At 40.9% G+C, this 20598-nt stretch overlaps 1 protein-coding gene across 1 annotated transcript in view; it reads left to right on the forward strand.

Moving 5' to 3' along the window:
- Nucleotides 1-5180: 5180 nt before the first annotated feature.
- The window catches only part of SHCBP1L (SHC binding and spindle associated 1 like), a 44889-nt gene continuing 29471 nt past the window's right edge, over nucleotides 5181-20598 (forward strand). Inside the window, exons 1-5 of the mRNA XM_070384829.1 lie at nucleotides 5181-5676; nucleotides 9246-9395; nucleotides 12695-12909; nucleotides 13874-13960; nucleotides 14032-14250. Of these exons, the coding sequence (XP_070240930.1) occupies nucleotides 5278-5676; nucleotides 9246-9395; nucleotides 12695-12909; nucleotides 13874-13960; nucleotides 14032-14250 (1070 nt within the window). The 5' untranslated portion in view covers nucleotides 5181-5277. The remainder of the gene's footprint in view (nucleotides 5677-9245; nucleotides 9396-12694; nucleotides 12910-13873; nucleotides 13961-14031; nucleotides 14251-20598) is intronic.

Genomic DNA, 20598 nt, shown 5'->3' on the forward strand with positions numbered 1-20598 from the left:
TCCAATGGAAGCAGATTATAAGATAATATTTTGAAACTGGATCACCGTCAATGAGGACACTGTCATTGGTGGTAGGTGGAATACTGATAGCTCCTAGCATGATAGGCAGGTGCAGTTGTTAAAACTTTCACTGTGGGTGAAAGGGAAGGGCTTCACTGGTGGAACAACATCGGGGGTTTGAGAAGTTAGGGAAAGAGGTAATTATAACCACTATAGAATCTCAACATTCAAAAACACTAAGATCATGGCAACCAGTCCCATCACTTCATGGCAAATAGATGGGGGAAAAGTGGAAAGTGACAGGTTTTATTTTCTTGGGCTCCAAAATCACTGCAGATGGTGACTGCAGCCATGAAATTAAAAGATGCTTGCTCCTTGGAAGAAAAGCTATGACAAAACCTAGTTGTTTAGTTGCTCAGTTGTGTCTGACTCTTTGTGACTCCATGGATCCCAACACGTTACGCTTCCCTGTCCTTCACTATCTCCCAGAGTGTGCTCAGATTCATGTCCATTGAGTCGATGATGCCACCCAACCATCTCATCCTCTATCACACCCTTCTCTTCCTGCCCTCAATCTTTCCCAGCATCAAGATATTTTCTAATGAGTCAGTTCTTCGCATCAGGTGGCCAAAATATTGGAGCTTCAGCCTCAGCATCAGTCCTTCCAATGAATATTCAGGGTTGATGTCCTTTAGGGTTGACTGATTTCATCTCTTTGGTGTCCAAGGAACTCAAGAGACATCTCCAGCACCACAGTTCGAAAAAATCAATTCCTCGGCACTCAACCTTCTTATGCTTTATTTTAAAAGCAGAGACATCACTTAGCTGATAAAGGTGCGAATAATCAAAGCTATGGTTTTTTCAGCAGTCACGTATGGATGTGAGAGTTAGATCATAAAGAAGGCTGAGCACTGAAGAACTGATGCTTTTGAACTGTGGTGTTGGAGAAGACTCTTGAGAGTCCCTTGGACTGCAAGAAGATCAAACCAGTCAATCCTAAAAGAAATCAACCCTGGATATTCATTGGAAAGACTAATGCTGAAGCCGAAACTGCAATACTTTGGCCATCTGATGTGAAGAGCTGACTCAGTGGAAAAGACCCTGATGCTGGGAAAGATTGAAGGCAGGAGGAGAAGGAGATGACAGAGGATGAGAAGGTTGGATGGCATCACCAACTCGACAGACATGAGTCTGAACAAAGTCTGGGAGATAGTGAAGGACAGGGAAGCCTGTCATGCTGCAATCCATGGGATCACAAAGAGTTGGACACAACTGAATGACTGAACAATGACAATAGAATCAAATGGCTCTTGCTAAGTCTTATTTATTCTCTTCACAGGCATAAGACAAAGAAAGGCTGAGGTAATTAATTGCCAGTTTAAGGTTTGAGGCCAGAGGCCTCCAGTACAGCAAATAAAAATACTAATTTACTGTTGAAGGACAGAAAAAACACAGCTCCAGGTTTTTGTAAGAGTAATGAAGTTTCAGAGTAGGTTGAGTTTTCAGCCAGAACAAGACTGCTAAACCAAAGTGAGGCTCTGATTGGGAAGGAATAAGATTCTAAGACTTGGAGACGTACTGGTTGACACATTTGAAAATATTGAATACCCAGATTCCCTTGAACTTTCTGGGTGCACAGCATCCCATTAAAGCCTGCTCCCCTATTGGAGACGATGCATAGGCTTCTGTCTTACGTAAATGTCTTACGCCACTCCTGATGATCCACCCATATTTCCTCCTGGCCACTAGTCTAATAAATAAGATTAAGATACAACATAACCCATCCAGAGAAGTACCGGGTTTGCCAAGGGAAGACAAGGACACTGAAGGAGTGGCCCATATGTACTGGTAGGTAGTGGGAAAGTTTATCTGGAAATGGATACTGAAGGTGCTGGATTAGAGAGTGGAATATAAAGCTGGATAAGGGACAGTCCTCATGACTCATATGACTCATAAAGAATCCACCTGCAATGTGGGAGACCTGGGCTTGAACCTTGGTTTTGAAGATCCCCTAGAGAAGGGCATGGCAACCCACTCCAGTATTCTTACCTGGAGAACCCCCATGGACTGTAGCCTGTCTGTCCATGGGGTTGCAAAGAGGTGGACACGATGGAGCAACCAAGCACAGCAAGGGACAGTTTATCAATATGGTTGGAATTCAACTCCTTAATACATCATATATGTGACTCTTTGTGATATGACTTTTGTATGTCTTGCAAATTTGCCCCCTCTGTTCCAATAATACCAAGTTACTTGGCCAAGTTATTTTACTCCTCTGTAAAACCATTAACAACTCTCTCCATCTAGAATGTTTACCCTACTCCACCCCCATTCTACCCCTGCCTTAGACACCTATAGAAGTGAAAAAGAAAGTGAAGTCACTCAGTCATGTCCAACTCTTTGCGACCCCATGGACTGTAGCCCACCAGGTTCCTCTGTCCATGGGATTCTCCAGGCAAGAATACTGGAGTGGGTTGCCATTCCCTTCTCCAGGGGATCTTCCCAATCCAGGGATCGAACCCAGGTCTCCTGCATTGCAGGCAGACCCTTTAACCTCTGAGCCATTTACACAGCCAATCTGGGAATCTTATCTGCTAATGGAAGTAGAAATTAATACATCCTTTTTGGGAAACAATTTTGCAATATTGAAAGCCTTAAAATGGTTCAGGAACCCCACTTTTCTGGTGGGTGGGGATCTGAAATTTTCAAAAATTTATGCATAAAGATATTTAAAATGGTATATTTATTATTATACAAATTAATGTAACCAATATCTGAAAGCATAGGTTTATGGAAATTATATTCATACCAAACAACTGAATGTAGTTATTGAAAATTATGTGTTTAAATAATTTGCAATGATAAGAAAATGTTTATGATACACTAAATAAAAAATGAAATTATTAGGACCAAAACTTGGCAACAATGTGATAGGAAAAAATATTACCAAATTTAACAATTGTTATTGCCTGGTATTGAAAGTAAATTTACTTAAATTTGCTTTTTTCTTGGCTCAGGGAACAGATACTGCTTTCAGAATCAAGATTCTGCTTAAGTATCACCTCTGGGAAGAAAAGACCTTTTTCTCACAGTGTGAAGAATATATGTATATGTGTGTGTGTGTGTGTATATATATATATATATATATATTTTTTTTTTATCATGGTCCTTACCAAAGACAACCACCTATTCACCCATCTGCACCCTTCACTAGGATTATGAAGATAAGAATCTTGTCATTTATTTCTATAACTTAGGCATCTATGCACTGCCTGGCAAACAGCAGCTTCCTAACAAACTGTTTTCTTTTCTTTCTTTTTCTTTGGTGGGAGGTTTTTTTTTTTTTTTTTTAACTTTTGACTAAGACAAGTGCTCTCTGTTACTCTGAACCTAAAGAGTAAAAAGCCTGCTGCTGCTGCCATGTCACTTCAGTCGTGTCTGACTCTGTTCGACCCCATAGACGGCAGCCCACCAGGCTCCTCTGTCCATGGGATTTTCTAGGCAAAAGTACTGGAGTGGGGTGCCATTGCCTTCTCCGAGTAAAAAGCCTACATTTTATTAAAAGCAAACTTTGTCAATAAATGCTAGTGTAATTTGTTTTTCTTTCATGAGTAAAATCTATGCTGCTGCTGCTAAGTCGCTTCAGTCGTGTCCAACTCTGTGCAACCCCATAGATGGCAGCCCACCAGGCTGTCCCGTCCCTGGGATTCTCCAGGCAAGAACACTGGAGTGGGTTGCCATTTCCTTCTCCAATGCATGAAAGTGAAAAGCGAAAGGGAAGTCGCTCAGTCGTGTCCGACTCTTAGCGACCCCATGGACTGCAGCCTACCAGGCTCCTCCGTCCATGGGATTTTCCAGGCAAGAGTACTGGAGTGGGTTGCCATTGCCTTCTCTGGAGTAAAATCTATAGTTAGGGATAATTTTTTTTAAAATTCAGGACTTCTGACAAAAGGAATAAACTTAAGAGTCAAATATGAATGTCGTAATTATTCCCTGAACTATAGTTACACGATATTAATACTAATATTTTCCTCAAAATAAACTGCAAATTTAACACAGTGTCCTTCCAGATGAGCGGGAAGGCAGGTGTTTTCCCAGTGCTGTTTCTCTCCGTGGGAGCTGTCAGCCCCAGCGCAGTATTTCACAGCTAGACTGTAAACAAAAGTTATTCCAATTGGCTCAACAGTACTTTCAATAGAAGAAATAACAGAAACGAACGGTCTCTGTTCTCCAAAACTATCATCTTGAGCAGACTTTTATTGTGAAAGCGTTCGTCATTTGCCCACATTACTCCCAGCTGGAAATTTGCGTGCAGTTGAACTGTTACAAAACATATTCTTTCACGTGAGAATTTTGAGCAGCAAAAAAGGGACATGAAAATAGACCACACCTATCCTTCTTGGCAGAAAGTGTCTTCCTTAAAATGTAAAGAAAATTTTATTTTGGGAAACTTGTGAAAAATTGGGGGGAAACCTAGGTTGCTGGATTTGTCACTAGATTTTCCTCTAGTAATAACCAGAAAGGTCCAGCTACCATTGCCACTCAGTATAAAAATAAACTTTCTTTCAGGCTGTATTTGAGCAGACACGTGTGCATGGAGGGTTAGGTAGCACCTACATATATTAGGTTATGAAGACGTGGAGGGTGTCCCACAATCACCCCTAAAACGTATGAGGACCCTACGAAAATCTTCCTTTGGGAGAGAATTCCGTCTCTAAAGAGACGGTTCTAAAGAGGGCAAGGTGAGGTTAGACCCAGCTTCTGATTTCTCAGTTGGTAAGGACTCTGCCTGCAATGCAAGAGACCCAGGTTCAGTCCCTGGGTGGGGAAGATCCCCTGGCGAAGGAAATGGCGCCTCACTCCAGTATTCTTGCCTGGAAAATCTCATGGACAGAGGAGCCTGGTGGGCTACAGTCTATGTGATCCCAAAAAGTCGGACAAGACTGAGTGACTAAACCACCACCATCATCACCAGACCCAGCGGGCGCCAAGCAGGCCGCCATCTTGTGGCGCCCCTGCCCCGCCCGCCAACAGCTCGCCCAGAACCTTCCTTCCATCCCGTCCCGCCCCGTCGCTCCCCACAGCATTCCTACCCGCCCCCAACCCCCAGATTCGGACCCGCAGCCAACACCTCATCCCCCAACCCACTCCGGGCGGCATCCCCTCGAGCCGCCGCGCTCGTCGCGGGACCTGCAGGTACGGCTCGCCCATCGACCCGCGCGGCCCGGGCCGGAAAAGTGACTAACGGCTGCCGCTGGCCCGCAGGGTGCTGAGGGGATGGCGTCGGGGTCCCGGCTGCCTGAGGACGCGGTCCGAGGCGTCAGCCCTGGCCAGCGAGGCGAGAAGATTGTCTCGGCGCTCACCGGGGACTTGGTGATGGCTGCGGCCCTGAAGAGCGCCGCGTCCCCGGTGCGGTCGGTGGTGGCCTCCCCTCGCCCGGTGAAGGGGACAGCGGGCCGGGAGGCGGCCCGGCGGCGGCTCCAGCTCCTGCCGGGTTCTCAGGCCGAGGGCCCGGGACAGGGGCCAGAAGAGGAGGAAGAGGAGCCCCTGCTCTCAGTGCCCGAGGAAGACGAGGAGGCGCGGCCGCTGCCCCCGGTGTGCGTGTTCCCCATGAGGGGGATGTGGCGGGAGGAGAAGGTGGCGTTGTACTGCGACGAAGTGCTGCAGGGCTACAAGGTGAGGACAAGAAGACAGCGGGCCCCGAGGGACTCGGGGCCACCTTCCGTGCAGATGTGGGCACAGAGTGCACGAAGAACCTGCATGTCACAAAAGTAAATTTACTCCACGCTTACAGGACTTCCACCTTGATAGAGGTTCCCAGGCCTCTATTGAATTCCAATTCAATTTTTCCTTCAAACAGATCACATAGCGTTTTCCAGTTTTTTTGAGAGCTGAAGGAAGATAGGCCTTATCAGTGCCCTGGTCATAACTTTTCTTCCCAGAATTAAGCGTCTTTTAATTTCATGGCTGCAGTCACCATCTGTAGTGATTTTGGAGCCCCCAAAATAAATTCTGCCACTGTTTCCACTGTTTCCCCATCTATTTGCCATGAAGTGATGGGACCAGATGCCATGATCTTAGTTTTCTGAATGTTGAGCTTTAAGCCACCTTTTTCACTCTCCTCTTTCACTTTCATCAAGAGGCTTTTTAGTTCCTCTTCACTTTCTGCCATAAGCGTGGTGTCATCTGCATATCTGAGGTTATTGATATTTCTCCCAGCAATCTTGATTCCAGCTTGTGCTTCTTCCAGCCCAGCGTTTCTCATGATGTACTCTGCATAGAAGTTAAATAAGCAGGGTGACAGTATACAGCCTTGATGGACTCCTTTTCCTGTTTTACTGTGTCATTAATCAGTCAGGGTTTAATGTCTGGGTTTCATACTAGTTTAGATTATCATCCTGGGGTAGTTGAATTGAAATGCAGAAAACCAAATGGGCAAAATATTTATTGAATTCTTAGTATGCTCATTTGTTTTATAGAATGGATTTCTGTTTTAAAATTTTATGTGCTGAGTAAATTCTAAATAGGTCATTAAATCTTTAAAGTTCAGAAAAAATTCATGACTAGGTTTTTAAACATGATAATAACCATGTTTTTGTATGTATAATTACAGTAGAGCTACCTGGAGTAACAGGCAAGTTTGGCCTTGGAGTACAAAACAAAGCAGGGCAAAGGCTATCAGAGTTTTGCCAAGAGAATGCACTGGTCATAGCAAACACCCTCTTCCAACAACACAAGAGATGACTCTACACATGGATATCACCAGATGGTCAACACCAAAATCATATTGATTATATTCTTTGCAGCCAAAGATGAAGAAGCTGTATATAGTCAGTAAAAACAAGACCAGGAGCTGACTTGTGGCTCAGATCATGAACCCCTTATTGCAAAATTCAGACTTAATTTCAAGAAAATAGGGAAAGCAGCTAGGCCACTCAGGTATGACCTAAGTCAAATCCTTTATGATTATACAGTGGAAGTGAAAAATAGATTCAAAGGATTAGATATGATAGAATGCCTGAAGAACTATGGATGGAGATTTGTGACATCAGATGGGAGGCGGTGACTGAGACCATCCCCAATAAAAAGAAATGCAAAAAGCAAAATGGTTGTCTGAGAAAGCCTTACAAATAGCTAAGAAAAAAAGAGAAGTGAAAGGTAAAGGAGAAAAGGGAAAATATACCCATTTGAATGCAGAGTTCCAAAGAATAGCAAAGAGAGATAAGAAAGACTCCCTATGTGATCAAAGAAATAGAGGAAAACAATAGAATGGGAAAGACTAGAGATCTCTTCAAGAAAATTAGAGATACTAAGGGAACATTTCATGCAAAGATGGGCACAATGAAGGACAGAAATAGTATGGACCTAACAGAAGCAGAAAATATTAAGAAGAGGTGGCAAGAATACACAGAAGAACTATACAAAAAAGATGTTAATGACTCAGATAACCATGATGGTGTGATCACTCACCTAGAGCCAGACATCTTGCAATATGAAGTCAAGTGGGCCTTAAGCATTACCACAAACAAAGCTATTGGAAGTGATGGAATCCAGTTGTTATTTCAAATCCTAAAAGATGATCCTGTTAAAGTGCTGCACTCAATATGCCAGCAAATTTGGAAAACTCAGCAGTGGCCACAGGACTGGAAAAGATCAGTTTTCATTCCAATCTCAAAGAAAGGCAATACCAAAAAATGTTCAAAATTGCCATCATTCTCACACATTAGCAAAGTAATGCTCAAAATTCTCCAAGCCAGGCTTCAGTGGTATATGAACCAAGAACTTCCAAATGTTCAAGCTGGGTTTAGAAAAGTCAGAGGAACCAGAGATCAAATTGCCAACATCTGTTAGATCATAGAAAAGCAAGAGAGTTCCAGAAAGACATCTACTTATGCTTTATTGACTATGCCAAAGCCTTTGACTGTGTGGCTCACAACAGACTTTGGAGAATTCTTAGAGATGTGAATGCCAGAACACCTGACCTGCCTCCTGAGAAATCTGTATGCAGGTCAAGAAGAAAGAAACAGAACTGGACATGGAACTACAGACTGGTTCCAAATCCGGAAAGGAGTACATCAAGGCTTTATATTGTCACCCTGGTTATGTACTTATATGCAGAGTTCATTATGCAAAATGCTGGGCTGGATGAAGCACAAGTTGGAATCAGGGTTGCTGGGAGAAATACCAGTAACCTCAGATATGCAAATGACACCACCCTTATGGCAGAAAGTGAAAAGGAACTAAAGAGCCTCTTGATGAAAGTGAAAGAGGAGAGTGAAAAAGCTGACTTAAAACTCAGCATTCAAAAAACTAAGATCATAGCATCCAGTCCCATCACTTCATGGCAAATAGATGCAGAGGCAATGCAAACAGTGACAAATTTTGTTTTCTTGGGCTCCAAAATCACTGCAGATGGTGACTGCATCCACAAAATTAAAAGACACTTGCTTCTTGGAAGAAAAACTGTGACCAACCTAGACAGCATATTAAAAAGCAGAGACATTATTTTGCCGACAAAGGTCTGACTAGTCAAAGCTATGGTTTTTCCAGTAGTCATGTATGGATGTGAGAGTTGGACCATAAAGAAAACTGAGTGCTGAAGAACTGATGCTTTTGAACTGTGGTGTTGGAGAAGACTCTTGAGAGTCCCTTGGACTGCAAGGAGATCCAACCAGTCAATTGTATAGGAAATCAGTCCTAAATATTCATTGGAAGGACTGATGCTGAACCTGAAACTCCAATCCTTTGACCACCTGATGCAAAGAAATGACTTATTTGAAAAGACCCTGATACTGGGAAAGATTGAAGTGGGGAGGAGAAGGGGATGACAGACGATGAGATGTTTGGATGACGTCACCAACTCAATGGACATGAGTTTGAGCAAACTCTGGGAGTTGGTGATGGATAGGGAGGCCTAGTATGCTGCAGTCCATGGGGTTGCAAAGAGTCAGACACAACTGAGTGGCTGAACTGAAATTGCTCAGTAGATCAATAAAACAAATTACTTAAAAAATAAATAATAAGTAGATGTCTCATCTCTGAATTACTCTATGAGTGAATAGATATCTTTTAAATTTATTCTACTTTTTTAATGTTTCTATTTTTCATTAAATATAGATTCAGTTAAAATCTATTATTTTTGAGTTTTTTCATTATTTTAAGGGCGTATGGGCTGCATACTTAATAGAAATCAGTAAAAATACTTAATTTCATATATATATGTGTACATATTTTTGTTTTGCTAGGCAGAAGATGCTGATGATGCTATGAGTAAATATCTATCAGAAAAATTAAAGTTGAAAGACAAATGGCTTGGAGTCTGGAAAGCTAATCCTGAGTTATTCTTTGTGAAATATGAAGAATCTTCTATCCCTTTTGTTGGTATATTGGTTGAGGTAAATAATTTTTACCTGATCCTTTTTCTTTGCGTGAAATTATCAGTTCTTTTTAAGACCAAAATTTAACTTTATAAATTTGAGGTTTGGATACTTAAACAAAGGTTGGCAAAAGTTTACATCTATTTAAGTTTCTTAACAAGTTAACAATGTAAAAAGAGGGTAAGGAGGGGTATTTGCACACATTTTTCTGTAAACAGTAATCATTAAATAAAATCTCATAGTATTAGGTAATATTAGCCTACTTTCAATTGCTCAAATAATGTAAAAATAACAAAAGTGCACTTCTTAAAAATTAGTAAATTAGGCTTTAATTAATTTGGGTCTTTTTTCCCATTATTTATCTTTAATCTTCATTTATCTGAATTATGAGGTTTAGTTATATTAGGAAAGAATAAACTAGATCAGAAAATTATTGGTAAAATTTGTAATTTTTTCCTATGAAAAGTGACTTTTTAGTATAATACATCTACTTCCAAGCTTTTATCTAAGGTTTTGCTTTTATAGGTCTATAGGTTAAATATTGTAGCATATTTGACATCATAAATCTGATTGCCTTAAAGGTCAGTTATCCTGTGTAGAAATTAATACTTGCAATCACAAATGGTACTCCTTCAGATAGATATTTCAAATCTGTGGTTTTGGTGATAAGAAAAAAATTGTGTTTGAAACTCATTACATTACATACTATCAGAAAACAATTCAATTCTGTGTTTATAGAAAATAAGTTATGGGTACATGTATATATATGGTTGAGTCACTTTGCTGTTCACCTGAAACTGTCACAACATTGTTTGTTAATTGGCTATGCCCAATACAAAATAGAAAGTTTAAAAAAGAGAAGGAAAGAAAGCATGGTTAGGTAAGAAAACCAGTCAATTGACCGTAACTTGATTCCTTTGAATAAAAAATTAAGCACCAAAATGCTGTATATGTAAAAAAAAAAAAGTAATACTTTTATTGGACATGTATTTGAAAATGTTCAAAATGTATTATTGGTAGTGTTTATTTTTTTTTCAGTTTTATTGAGTTATAATTGACAAGATTATAAGATAGGGTGTATAACATGATGATTTTATACATACATATAAAAAAGTGAAAGTGAAGTCGCTCAGTCGTGTCCGACTCTTTGTGACCCTGTGGACGGTAGCCTACCAAGCTCCTCCATCCATAGGATTTTCCAGGCAAGAGTACTGGAGTGGGTTGCCATTTCCTTCCCCAGGGGATCTTCCCAACCCAGGGATTGAACCTTGGTCTCCCACATTGTAGGCAGATGATTTACTGTCTGAGCCACCAGGGAAGGCATATATACATATGCTGCTGCTGCTAAGTCGCTTCAGTCGTGTCCGACTCTGTGCGACCCCATAGACGGAAGCCCACCAGGCTCCCCTGTCCCTGGGATTCTCCAGGCAAGAACACTGGAGTGGGTTGCCATTTCCTTCTCCAAGGAAGGAAGTATATATACATATACTTCTTGGCAAATAGATGGGGAAAAAATGGAAAAGGTGGCAGATTTTATTTTCTTGGGCTTCAAAATCACTGTGAATGGTGACTGCAGTCATGAAATTAAAAAACACTTGCTCCTTGGAAGAAAAGCTATGACAAACCTAGACAGCATATTAAAAAGCAGGGACATCACTTCACAAACAAAGGTCTGTATAGTCAAGTTAAGGTTTTTCTATGTATGAATGTGAGAGTTGGACCATAAAAAAAGCTGAGCGTTGAAGAATTGATGCTTTTGAACTGTGGTGTTGGAGAAGACTCTTGAGAGTCCCTTGGACTGCAAGGAGATCCAACCAGTCCATCCTAAAGGAGATCAGTCCTGGGTGTTTGTTGGAAGGACTGATGTTGAAGCTGAAACTCCAATCCTTTGGCCACCTGATGCGAAGAGCTGGCTCATTTGAAAAGACCCTGATGCTGGGAAAGATTGAAGGTGGGGAGGAGAAAGGGGCAACAGAAGATGAGATGGTTGAATGGCATCACAGACTCAGAGGACATGAGTTTGAGCAAACTCTGGGAGATGGTGAGGGACAGAGAGGCCTGGAGTGCTGCAGTCCATGGGGTCACAAAGAGTTGAACATGAGTTGGTGACTGAATAACAAATTATCAACTGTAGTCACTATGTTATATGTTAGATCCTTAAACCTTTTTCATCTTACAGCTGAAAATTTGTACCAACTTCTGTAATTCTATATTTTATGCTAATACTTAGTGTAGTTTATTAATTTTTAAAGCTACTGTGCATTGGTTAAGATTTCTCCTTTCAATGCAGGGTGTGCTGGTTTGATCCCTGGTCAGACAGCTAAGACCCCATGACTCCCCGCCAAAAACCAAAACATAAAACAGAAACAATATTGTAACAATGGCAATAAAGACTTTAAAAATAAATAAAGCTTCTGTCAACTCAGTAATTTCATGCACTTATTTTCAGACATGCTAGAGGTTATCACAATATTGTGGTGAAATAAGACAAGAAAACACACGTGTGTTGTTTATGAAGCTAAATTTATTCAACCTGTACTCTTGCCTGGAAAATCGCATGGACGGCGGAGCCTGGTAGGCTACAGTCCATGGGGCCGCTAAGAGTCGGACACGACTGAGCGACTTCTCTTTCACTTTTCACTTTCATGCACTGGAGAAGGAAATGGCAACCCACTCCAGTGTTCTTGCCTGGAGAATCCCAGGGACGGGGCAGCCTGGTGGGCTGCCATCTATGGGGTCACACAGAGTCAGACACGACTGAGGTGACTTAGCGGCAGTAGCAGAAGCAGCAAGGACTTTACCTTTTACTTTTCTTTTTAGGACTTAACTTTTTTATTATGTCCATTCTACTTTTTTTGGTATTTTATAATCCTTTCTTTTACTAATACTGTAATACAGATAATCAGTTCAGCTGCTTAGTAGTGTTGGACTCTGTGACCACATGGACTGCAGCAGGCCAGGCTTCCATGTCCAATATAGACTATAGAATATTTTAAGACATACTTTCATGGCAAAATTAGTCCAAAATTTTTTTAATACTACTGTTTTATAAAATCCAAAAGTCTGGCAACTCAAACTTACAAATTATGTAGGAGACAGTTCCTCTCATGAACCTTAAATACTAATAATTGTTTAAGAAGTAGTTTGAAAATTTGTTTTGATATTTTATTCTGTATTGATCTATTGTTATTATGTACATTGACTGTTAGAGAAGTCATAAAAATTTAAAAGAAGAAATGTTATAAGTAGCTCATATTTGAGGAAGAATCTTTGTGATTGACTTTCATTCACAACTACAAACTTCATATTTATCTTAGGTAACTTGTAAACCAAGCCAGAGCTCATCGTCTTGTTTCAACGTTACTGTTTCTGTTGCTGAGCCCTTTTCTTCTAACATTGCAAATATTCCAAGAGATTTGGTTGATGAGATTTTGGAAGAACTAGAGCATAGTGTGTCTCTCTTGGAAGTGTACCCTGTTGAAGGACAAGATTCTGATTTACATGATATTGCTTTGGCCTTGGAAGTTGTAAGGTATTAGAGCTTTTAACTTCTGAAAGTTCTCATATTTAAAAAGTTGATTTAATATGTAAGTCTTGTTTATATAGGTACTTAATTTAACTTTTTACTCACTGCTGAAATCAATTTTTCTATTTTCAATGTACTTATTTGTACCTAAAATATTCTCTCTTGTGGAAGTATTTTATGTGGGCAATAAGTTTGCTGGGTTTTGATCTTGCATTTTACAAAATTTGAATTTTAAAAACTTCTAGAGATAAGTCACACTAAATTCTGGTATATTCCTTGGCTTTCACTGATGGGACCCAGGTTCAATTCCTGGTCAGGAAACTAAGATCTGGAAAGCTGCAAGGGGTGGCAAAAAAATAACCCAAAAAACAAAACCACCATATTCTGCTCATATTTAAGCATCTTAAATATATTAGATTTCATTTTTCACATTTAAAAGCATTACAAATACCAGATGTCATCATCCCCATTATGATTGCTTCTTACACATTGATGCAATTTGAGAGAAGCTATATGTAAGCATAATACAGAATATTGGGGGGCATGTCTTTGTTTTCCTAATACCCCCCAATATAAAATATGATTATATCTCAGATATTATTTATTTGGTAAACAAAATCAGCCACAGTCTATGAAATGTGGAACATGAATTTTATAATCCCACTTCAAGAAACATTATCTGTAGTAACTTGAAATATAATGCAGATCATCTAATGTTTGAAGTTTTACTTTTAATATTAGTTCACTGAAAGTTTATTTTGAAATATTGGTGATGGACAGGGAAGCCTGGCGTGCTGCAGACCATGGGGTCACAAAGAGTCAGACATGACTGAGTGACTGAACTGAACTGACTGATTTTTTTAAACAATTAAGATTCATATAAAGATTTCTGACATCAGGATATCTTTTTAATTATAAACATGGTACTGGCTGATTTTGATCACTGTCATCTCAATCTGATTTGTCATAGGTTTTTTTATGACTTTCTTTGGAGAGACTGGGATGATGAAGAAAGTTGTGAGAATTATACTGCTTTGATTGAAGAAAGAATTAATTTGTAAGTATAGTTAAAAACTTACTCATCATATTATGTAAGATAAACATTGTCACTGTACTGATACTTTTCAGGTGGTGTGATATACAAGATGGAACTATACCTGGCCCTATTGCACAACGTTTCAAAAAAACTTTGGAGAAGTATAAAAACAAGAGAGTTGAACTCATTGAGTATCAGAGCAATATTAAAGAAGATCCATCTGCAGCAGAAGCTGTTGAATGTTGGAAAAAGTACTATGAGATAGTAATGCTCTGTGGATTACTGAAAATGTGGGAAGATTTACGCCTCCGGTAATAATTTGCCCTATTTTTTTTTAAAGATTTATTTATTTATCTATTCATTTTTTTGGTTGTCGTAGGTGTGGGTCCTCATTGCTGTGTGCTGGCCATTTCCAGATGCAGCGAGCAGATGCCACTCTTTGATGCAATGTGAGGGCTTCCCACCATGGTGGTCTCCCTGTTACAGAGCTCAGGCTCTGGGTACACGGGCTCAGCAGTTGTGGTGCACAGGCCCAGCCACTTCAGAGCATGTGGGATCCTCCCAGACCAGGGATCAAACCAGTATCCCCTGTATTGCAAGGCAAATTCTTAACCACTGGGCTGCCAAGGAAGCCCTGCCCTATTTTAAATGGAAACAAAAGATTGCATGGTCATTCTTTTTTTTTTTTAATTAATTAATTAATTTTAATTGGAGGCATTACTTTACAATATTGTAGTGGTTTTGCCATATATTGACATTAATCAGCCATGGGTGTACATGTGTCCCCCATCCTGCATCCTGAACCCCCCTTCCACCTCCCTCCCATCCCATCTCTCAGGGTTGTCCCAGTGCACTGGTCCTGAGCACCCTGTCTCATGCATCGAACCTGGACTGGCAGTATGTTTCACATATGGTAATATACATGTGTCAGTGCTATTCTCTCAAATCATCCCACCCTTGCCTTCTCCCACAGAGTCCAAAAGTCTGTTCTTTACATCTGTATCTCTTTTGCTGTCTTGCATATAGGGTCATTGTTACCATCTTTCTAAATTCCATATATATGTGTTAATATACTGTATTGGTGTTTTTCTTTCTGACTTACTTCACTCTGTATAATAGGCTCCAGTTTCATCCACCTCATTCAAATGCATTATTTTTAATAGCTGAGTAATATTCCATTGTGTATATGTACCACAGCTTTCTTATCCATTTGTCTGCCAATGGACATCTAGGTTGCTTGCTTCCATGTCCTAGCTATTGTAAATAGTGCTGCAATGAACACTGGGGTACACATGTCTCTTTCAATTCTGGTTTCCTCAGTGTGTATACACAGTAGTGGGATTGCTGGGCCATATGGCAGTTCTATTTCTAGTTTTTTAAGGAATCTCCACACTGTTCTCCATAGTGGCTGTTCTAGTTTGCATTCCCACCAACAGTGTAAGAGGGTTCCTTTTCTCCACACCCTCTCCAGCATTTATTCTTTGTAGACTTTTTGATAGCAGCCATTCTGACTGGCATGAGATGGTATCTCATTGTGGTTTTGATTTGCCTTTCTCTCTTTTCATGTGTTTGGTAGCCATCTGTATGTCTTCTTTGGAGAAATGTCTGTTTAGTTCTTTGGCCTATTTTTTGATTGGGTCATTTATTTTTTGGAATTGAGCTGCATGAGCTGCTTGTTTATCTTTGAGATTAATTTTTTGTCAGTTGCTTCATTTCCTATTATTTTCTCCCATTCTGAAGGCTGTCTTTTCACCTTGCTTATAGTTTCCTTCCTTGTGCAAAAGCTTTTAAGTTTAATTAGGTCCCATTTGGTTTATTTTTGCTTTTATTTCCAATATTCTGGGAGGTGGGTCATAGAGGATCCTGCTGTGATTTATGTCAGAGAGTGTTTTGCCTATGTTTTCCTCTAGGAGTTTTATAGTTTCTGGTCTTATGTTTAGATCTTTAATCCATTTTGAGTTTCTTTTTGTGTATGGTGTTAGAAAGTGTTCTAGTTTCATTCTTTTACAAGTGGTTGACCAGTTTTCTCAGCACCACTTGTTAAAGAGATTGTCTTTTCTCCAATGTATATTCTTGCCTCCTTTGTCAAAGATAAGGTGTCCATAGGTGTGTGGATTTATCTCTGGGCTTTCTGTTTTGTTCCATTGATCTATATTTCTGTCTTTGTGTCAGTACCATACTGTCTCAATGAGTGTAGCTTTGGAGTATAGTCTGAAGTCAGGCAGATTGATTCCTCCAGTTCCATTCTTCTTTCTCAAGATTGCTTTGGCTATTTGAGGTTTTTTGTATTTCCATACAAATTGTGAAATTACTTGTTCTAGTTCTCTGAAAAATACCATTGGTAGCTTGATAGGGATTGCATTGAATCTATAGATTGCTTTGGGTAGTATATTCATTTTCATTATAACAATTCTTCTGATCCATGAACATGGTATATTTCTCCATCTATTTGTGTCATCTTTGATTTCTTTCATCAGTGTTTTATAGTTTTCTACATAAATAGGTCTTTTGTTTCTTTCAGTTCAGTTCAGTTTAGTTCAGTTGCTCAGTCGTGTCCTACTCTTTGCGACCCCATGAATCACAGCACGCCAGGCCTCCCTGTCCATCACCAACTCCTGGAGTTCACTCAGACTCATGTCCATCAGTCAGTGATGCCATCCAGCCATCTCATCCTCTGTCGGTCCCCTTCTCCTCCTGCCCCCAATCCCTCCCAGCATCAGAGTCTTTTCCAGTGAGTCAACTCTTCGCATGAGGTGGCCAAAGTACTGGAGTTTCAGCTTTAGCATCATTCCTTCCAAAGAAATCCCAGGGCTGGTCTTCAGAATGGACTGGTTGGATCTCCTTGCAGTCCAAGGGACTCTCAAGAGTCTTTTCCAACACCACAGTTCAAAAGCATCTATTCTTCAGCCTTCTTCACAGTCCAACTCTCATGTCCATACATGACCACAGGAAAAACCATAGCCTTGACTAGACAAACTTTTGTTGGCAAAGTAATGTCTCTGCTTTTGAATATGCTATCTAGGTTGGTCATAACTTTCCTTCCAAGGAGTAAGCATCTTTTAATTTCATGGCTGCAATCACCATCTGCAGTGATTTTGGAGCCCCAAAAAATAGAATCTGACACTGTTTCCACTGTTTCCCCATCTATTTCTCATGAAGTGATGGGACCAGATGCCATGATCTTCATTTCTTTTTTTTTTTTTTTAACATATTTCAATGCCATTCTCCGAAATCATCCCACCCTCTCCCTCTCCCTCTCATATACAATTACCCTGTATACAAGACAGCAAAAGAGACACTGATGTATAGAACAGTCTTTTGGACTCTGTGGGAGAGGGAGAGGGTGATCTTCATTTTCTGAATGTTGAGCTTTAAGCCAACTTTTTCACTCTCCTCTTTCACTTTCATCAAGAGGCTCTTTAGTTCCTCTTCACTTTCTGCCATAAGGGTGGTGTCATCTGCATATCTGAGGTTATTGATATTTCTCCCAGCAGTCTTGAATCCAGCTTGTGTTTCTTCCAGCCCAGTGTTTCTCATGATGTACTCTGCATAGAAGTTAAATAAGCAAGGTGACAATATACAGCCTTGACATACTCCTTTTCCTATTTGGAACCAGTCTGTTGTTCCATGTCCAGTTCTAACTGTTGCTTCCTGACCTGCATACAGATTTCTCAAGAGGCAGGTCAGGTGGTCTGGTATTCCCATCTCTTTCAGAATTTTCCACAGTTTATTGTGATCCACACAGTCAAAGGCTTTGGCATAGTCAATCAAGCAGAAATAGATGTTTTTCTGGAACTCTGTTGCTTTTTCCATGATCCAGCGGATGATATCTGGTTCCTCTGCCTTTTCTAAAACCAGCTTGAACATCAGGAAGTTCATGGTTCACATATTGCTGAAGCCTGGCTTGGAGAATTTTGAGCATTACTTTACTAGCATGTGAGATGAGTGCAATTGTGTGGTAGTCTGAGCATTCTTTGGCATTGCCTTTCTTTGGAATTGGAATGAAAACTGACCTTTTCCAGTCCTGTGGCCACTGCTGAGTTTTCCAAATTTGCTGGCATATTGAGTACAGCACTTTCACAGCATCATCTTTCAGGATTTGAAATAGCTCAACTGGAATTCCATCACCTCCACTAGCTTTGTTTGTAGTAGTGCTTTCTAAGACCCACTTGACTTCACATTCCAGGATGTCTGGCTCTAGGTCAGTGATCACACCATCGTGATTATCTGGGTCGTGAAGATCTTTTTTGTACAGTTCTTCTGTGTATTCTTGCCATCTGTTCTTAATATCTTCTGCTTCTGTTAGGTCCATACCATTTCTGTCCTTTATCAAGCCCATCTTTGCATGAAATGTTCCCTTGGTATCTCTAATTTTCTTGAATAGATCTCTAGTCTTTCCCATTCTGTTGTTTTCCTCTATTTCTTTGCATTGATCACTGAAGAAGGCTTTCTTATCTCTTCTTGCTATTCTTTGGAACTCTGCATTCAGATGCTTATATCTTTCTTTTGCTCCTTTGCTTTTCACTTCTCTTCTTTTCACAACTATTTGTAAGGCCTCTTCAGACAGCCGTTTTGCTTTTTTGCATTTCTTTTCCACGGGGATGGTCTTGATCCCTGTCTCCTGTACAATGTCACGAACCTCTGTCCATAGTTCATCAGGCACTCTATCTATCAGATCTAGGCCCTTAAATCTAGTTCTCACTTCCACTGTATAATCATAAGGGATTTGATTTAGGTCATACCTGTATGGTCTAGTGGTTTTCCCTACTTTCTTCAATTTAAGTCTGAATTTGGCAATAAGGAGTTCATGGTCTGAGCCACAGTCAGCTCCTGGTATTGTTTTTGCTGACTGTATAAAGCTTCTCCATCTTTGGCTGCAAAGAATATAATCAATCTGATTTCGGTGTTGACCATCTGGTGATGTCCATGTGTAGATTCTTCTCTTGTGTTGTTGGAAGAGGGTATTTTTTATGATCAGTGCATTTTCTTGGCAAAACTATTAGTCTTTGCCCTGCTTCATTCCGTATTCCAAGGCCAAATTTGCCTGTTACTCCAGGAGTTTCTTGACTTCCTACTTTTGCATTCCAGTCCCCTATAATGAAAAGGACATCTTTTTTTGGTGTTAGTTCTAAAAGGTCTTGTAGGTCTTCATAGAACCGTTCAACTTCAGCTTCTTCAGCATTACTGATTGGGGCATAGACTTGGATTACTGTGATATTGAATGGTTTGCCTTGGAAACGAATAGAGATCATTCTGTCGTTTTTGAGATTGCATCCAAGTACTGCATTTCGGACTCTTTTGTTGACCATGATGGCTACTCCATTTCTTCTGAGGGATTCCTGCCCGCAGTAGTAGATATAATGGTCATCTGAGTTAAATTCACCCATTCCAGTCCATTTTAGTTCACTGATTCCTAGAATGTTGACATTCACTCTTGCCATCTCTTGTTTGACCACTTCCAATTTGCCTTGATTCATGGACCTGACATTCCAGATTCCTATGCAATATTGCTCTTTACAGCATCGGACCTTGCTTCTATCACCAGTCACATCCACAGCTGGGTATTCTTTTTGCTTTGGCTCCATCCCTTCATTTTTTCTGGAGTTATTTCTCCACTGATCTCCAGTAGCATATTGGGCACCTACTGACCTGGGGAGTTCCTCTTTCAGTATCCTATCATTTTGCCTTTTGTACTGTTCATGGGGCTCTCAAGGCAAGAACACTGAAGTGGTTTGCCATTCCCTTCTCCAGTGGACCACATTCTGTCAGATCTCTCCACCATGACCCTCCCATCTTGGGTTGCCCCACGGGCATGGCTTAGTTTCATTGAGTTAGACAAGGCTGTGGTCCTAGTGTGATTAGATTGACTAGTTTTCTATGAGTATGGTTTCAATGTGTCTGCCCTCTGATGCCCTCTTGCAACACCTACCATCTTACTTGGGTTTCTCTTACCTTGGGCGTGGGGTATCTCTTCACGGCTACTCCAGCAAAGCGCAGCTCCTTCCCTTGGACGAGGGGTATCTCCTCACCGCCTCCCTTCCTGACCTTCAATGTGGGATAGCTCCTCTAGGCCCTCCTGCGCCTGCACAGCCACGATCCTTGGACACGGGGTTGGGCCTCCAGGCCGCTGCCCCTGGTCTCGGCGTGGGGTTGCTCCTCCTGGCCACTGCCCCTGACCTCGGATGCAGGGTAACTCCTCTCGTCGACCCCCCTGACCTCAGACGCGGGGTAGCTCCTCTTGGCCATTCCCGCGCCATCGCAGCCTGGCACTCTCTGCCGCTGCCCCTGACCTCGGACGTGGGGTAACTCCTCTTGGCTGCTGCCCTTCGGGCATGGGGTCCTCCCGGCTTCTGCCCCTGACCTCAGACGTGGGGTAGCTCCTCTCGGTCGCACTTAGTGCGCTGGTTGTCGCAGCCGCCTGCGCTTAGTGAGCTGATTGTCGCAGCCAATTTATTCCTAAGTATTTTATTCTTTTCATTGCAGTGGTGAATAGAATTGTTTCCTTAATTTCTCTATTTTTCATTGTTAGTGTATAGGAATGCAAGGGATTTCTTTGTGTTAATTTTATATCCTGCAACTTTACTATATTCATTGATTAGCTCTAGTAATTTTCTGGTGGTGTCTTTCTTTCAGTTCAGTTGCTCATTCGTGTCTGACTC

This window comes from Bos mutus, chromosome 16, assembly GCF_027580195.1.
Source record: "Bos mutus isolate GX-2022 chromosome 16, NWIPB_WYAK_1.1, whole genome shotgun sequence".
In the NCBI taxonomy this organism is placed as follows: Eukaryota; Metazoa; Chordata; class Mammalia; order Artiodactyla; family Bovidae; genus Bos; species Bos mutus.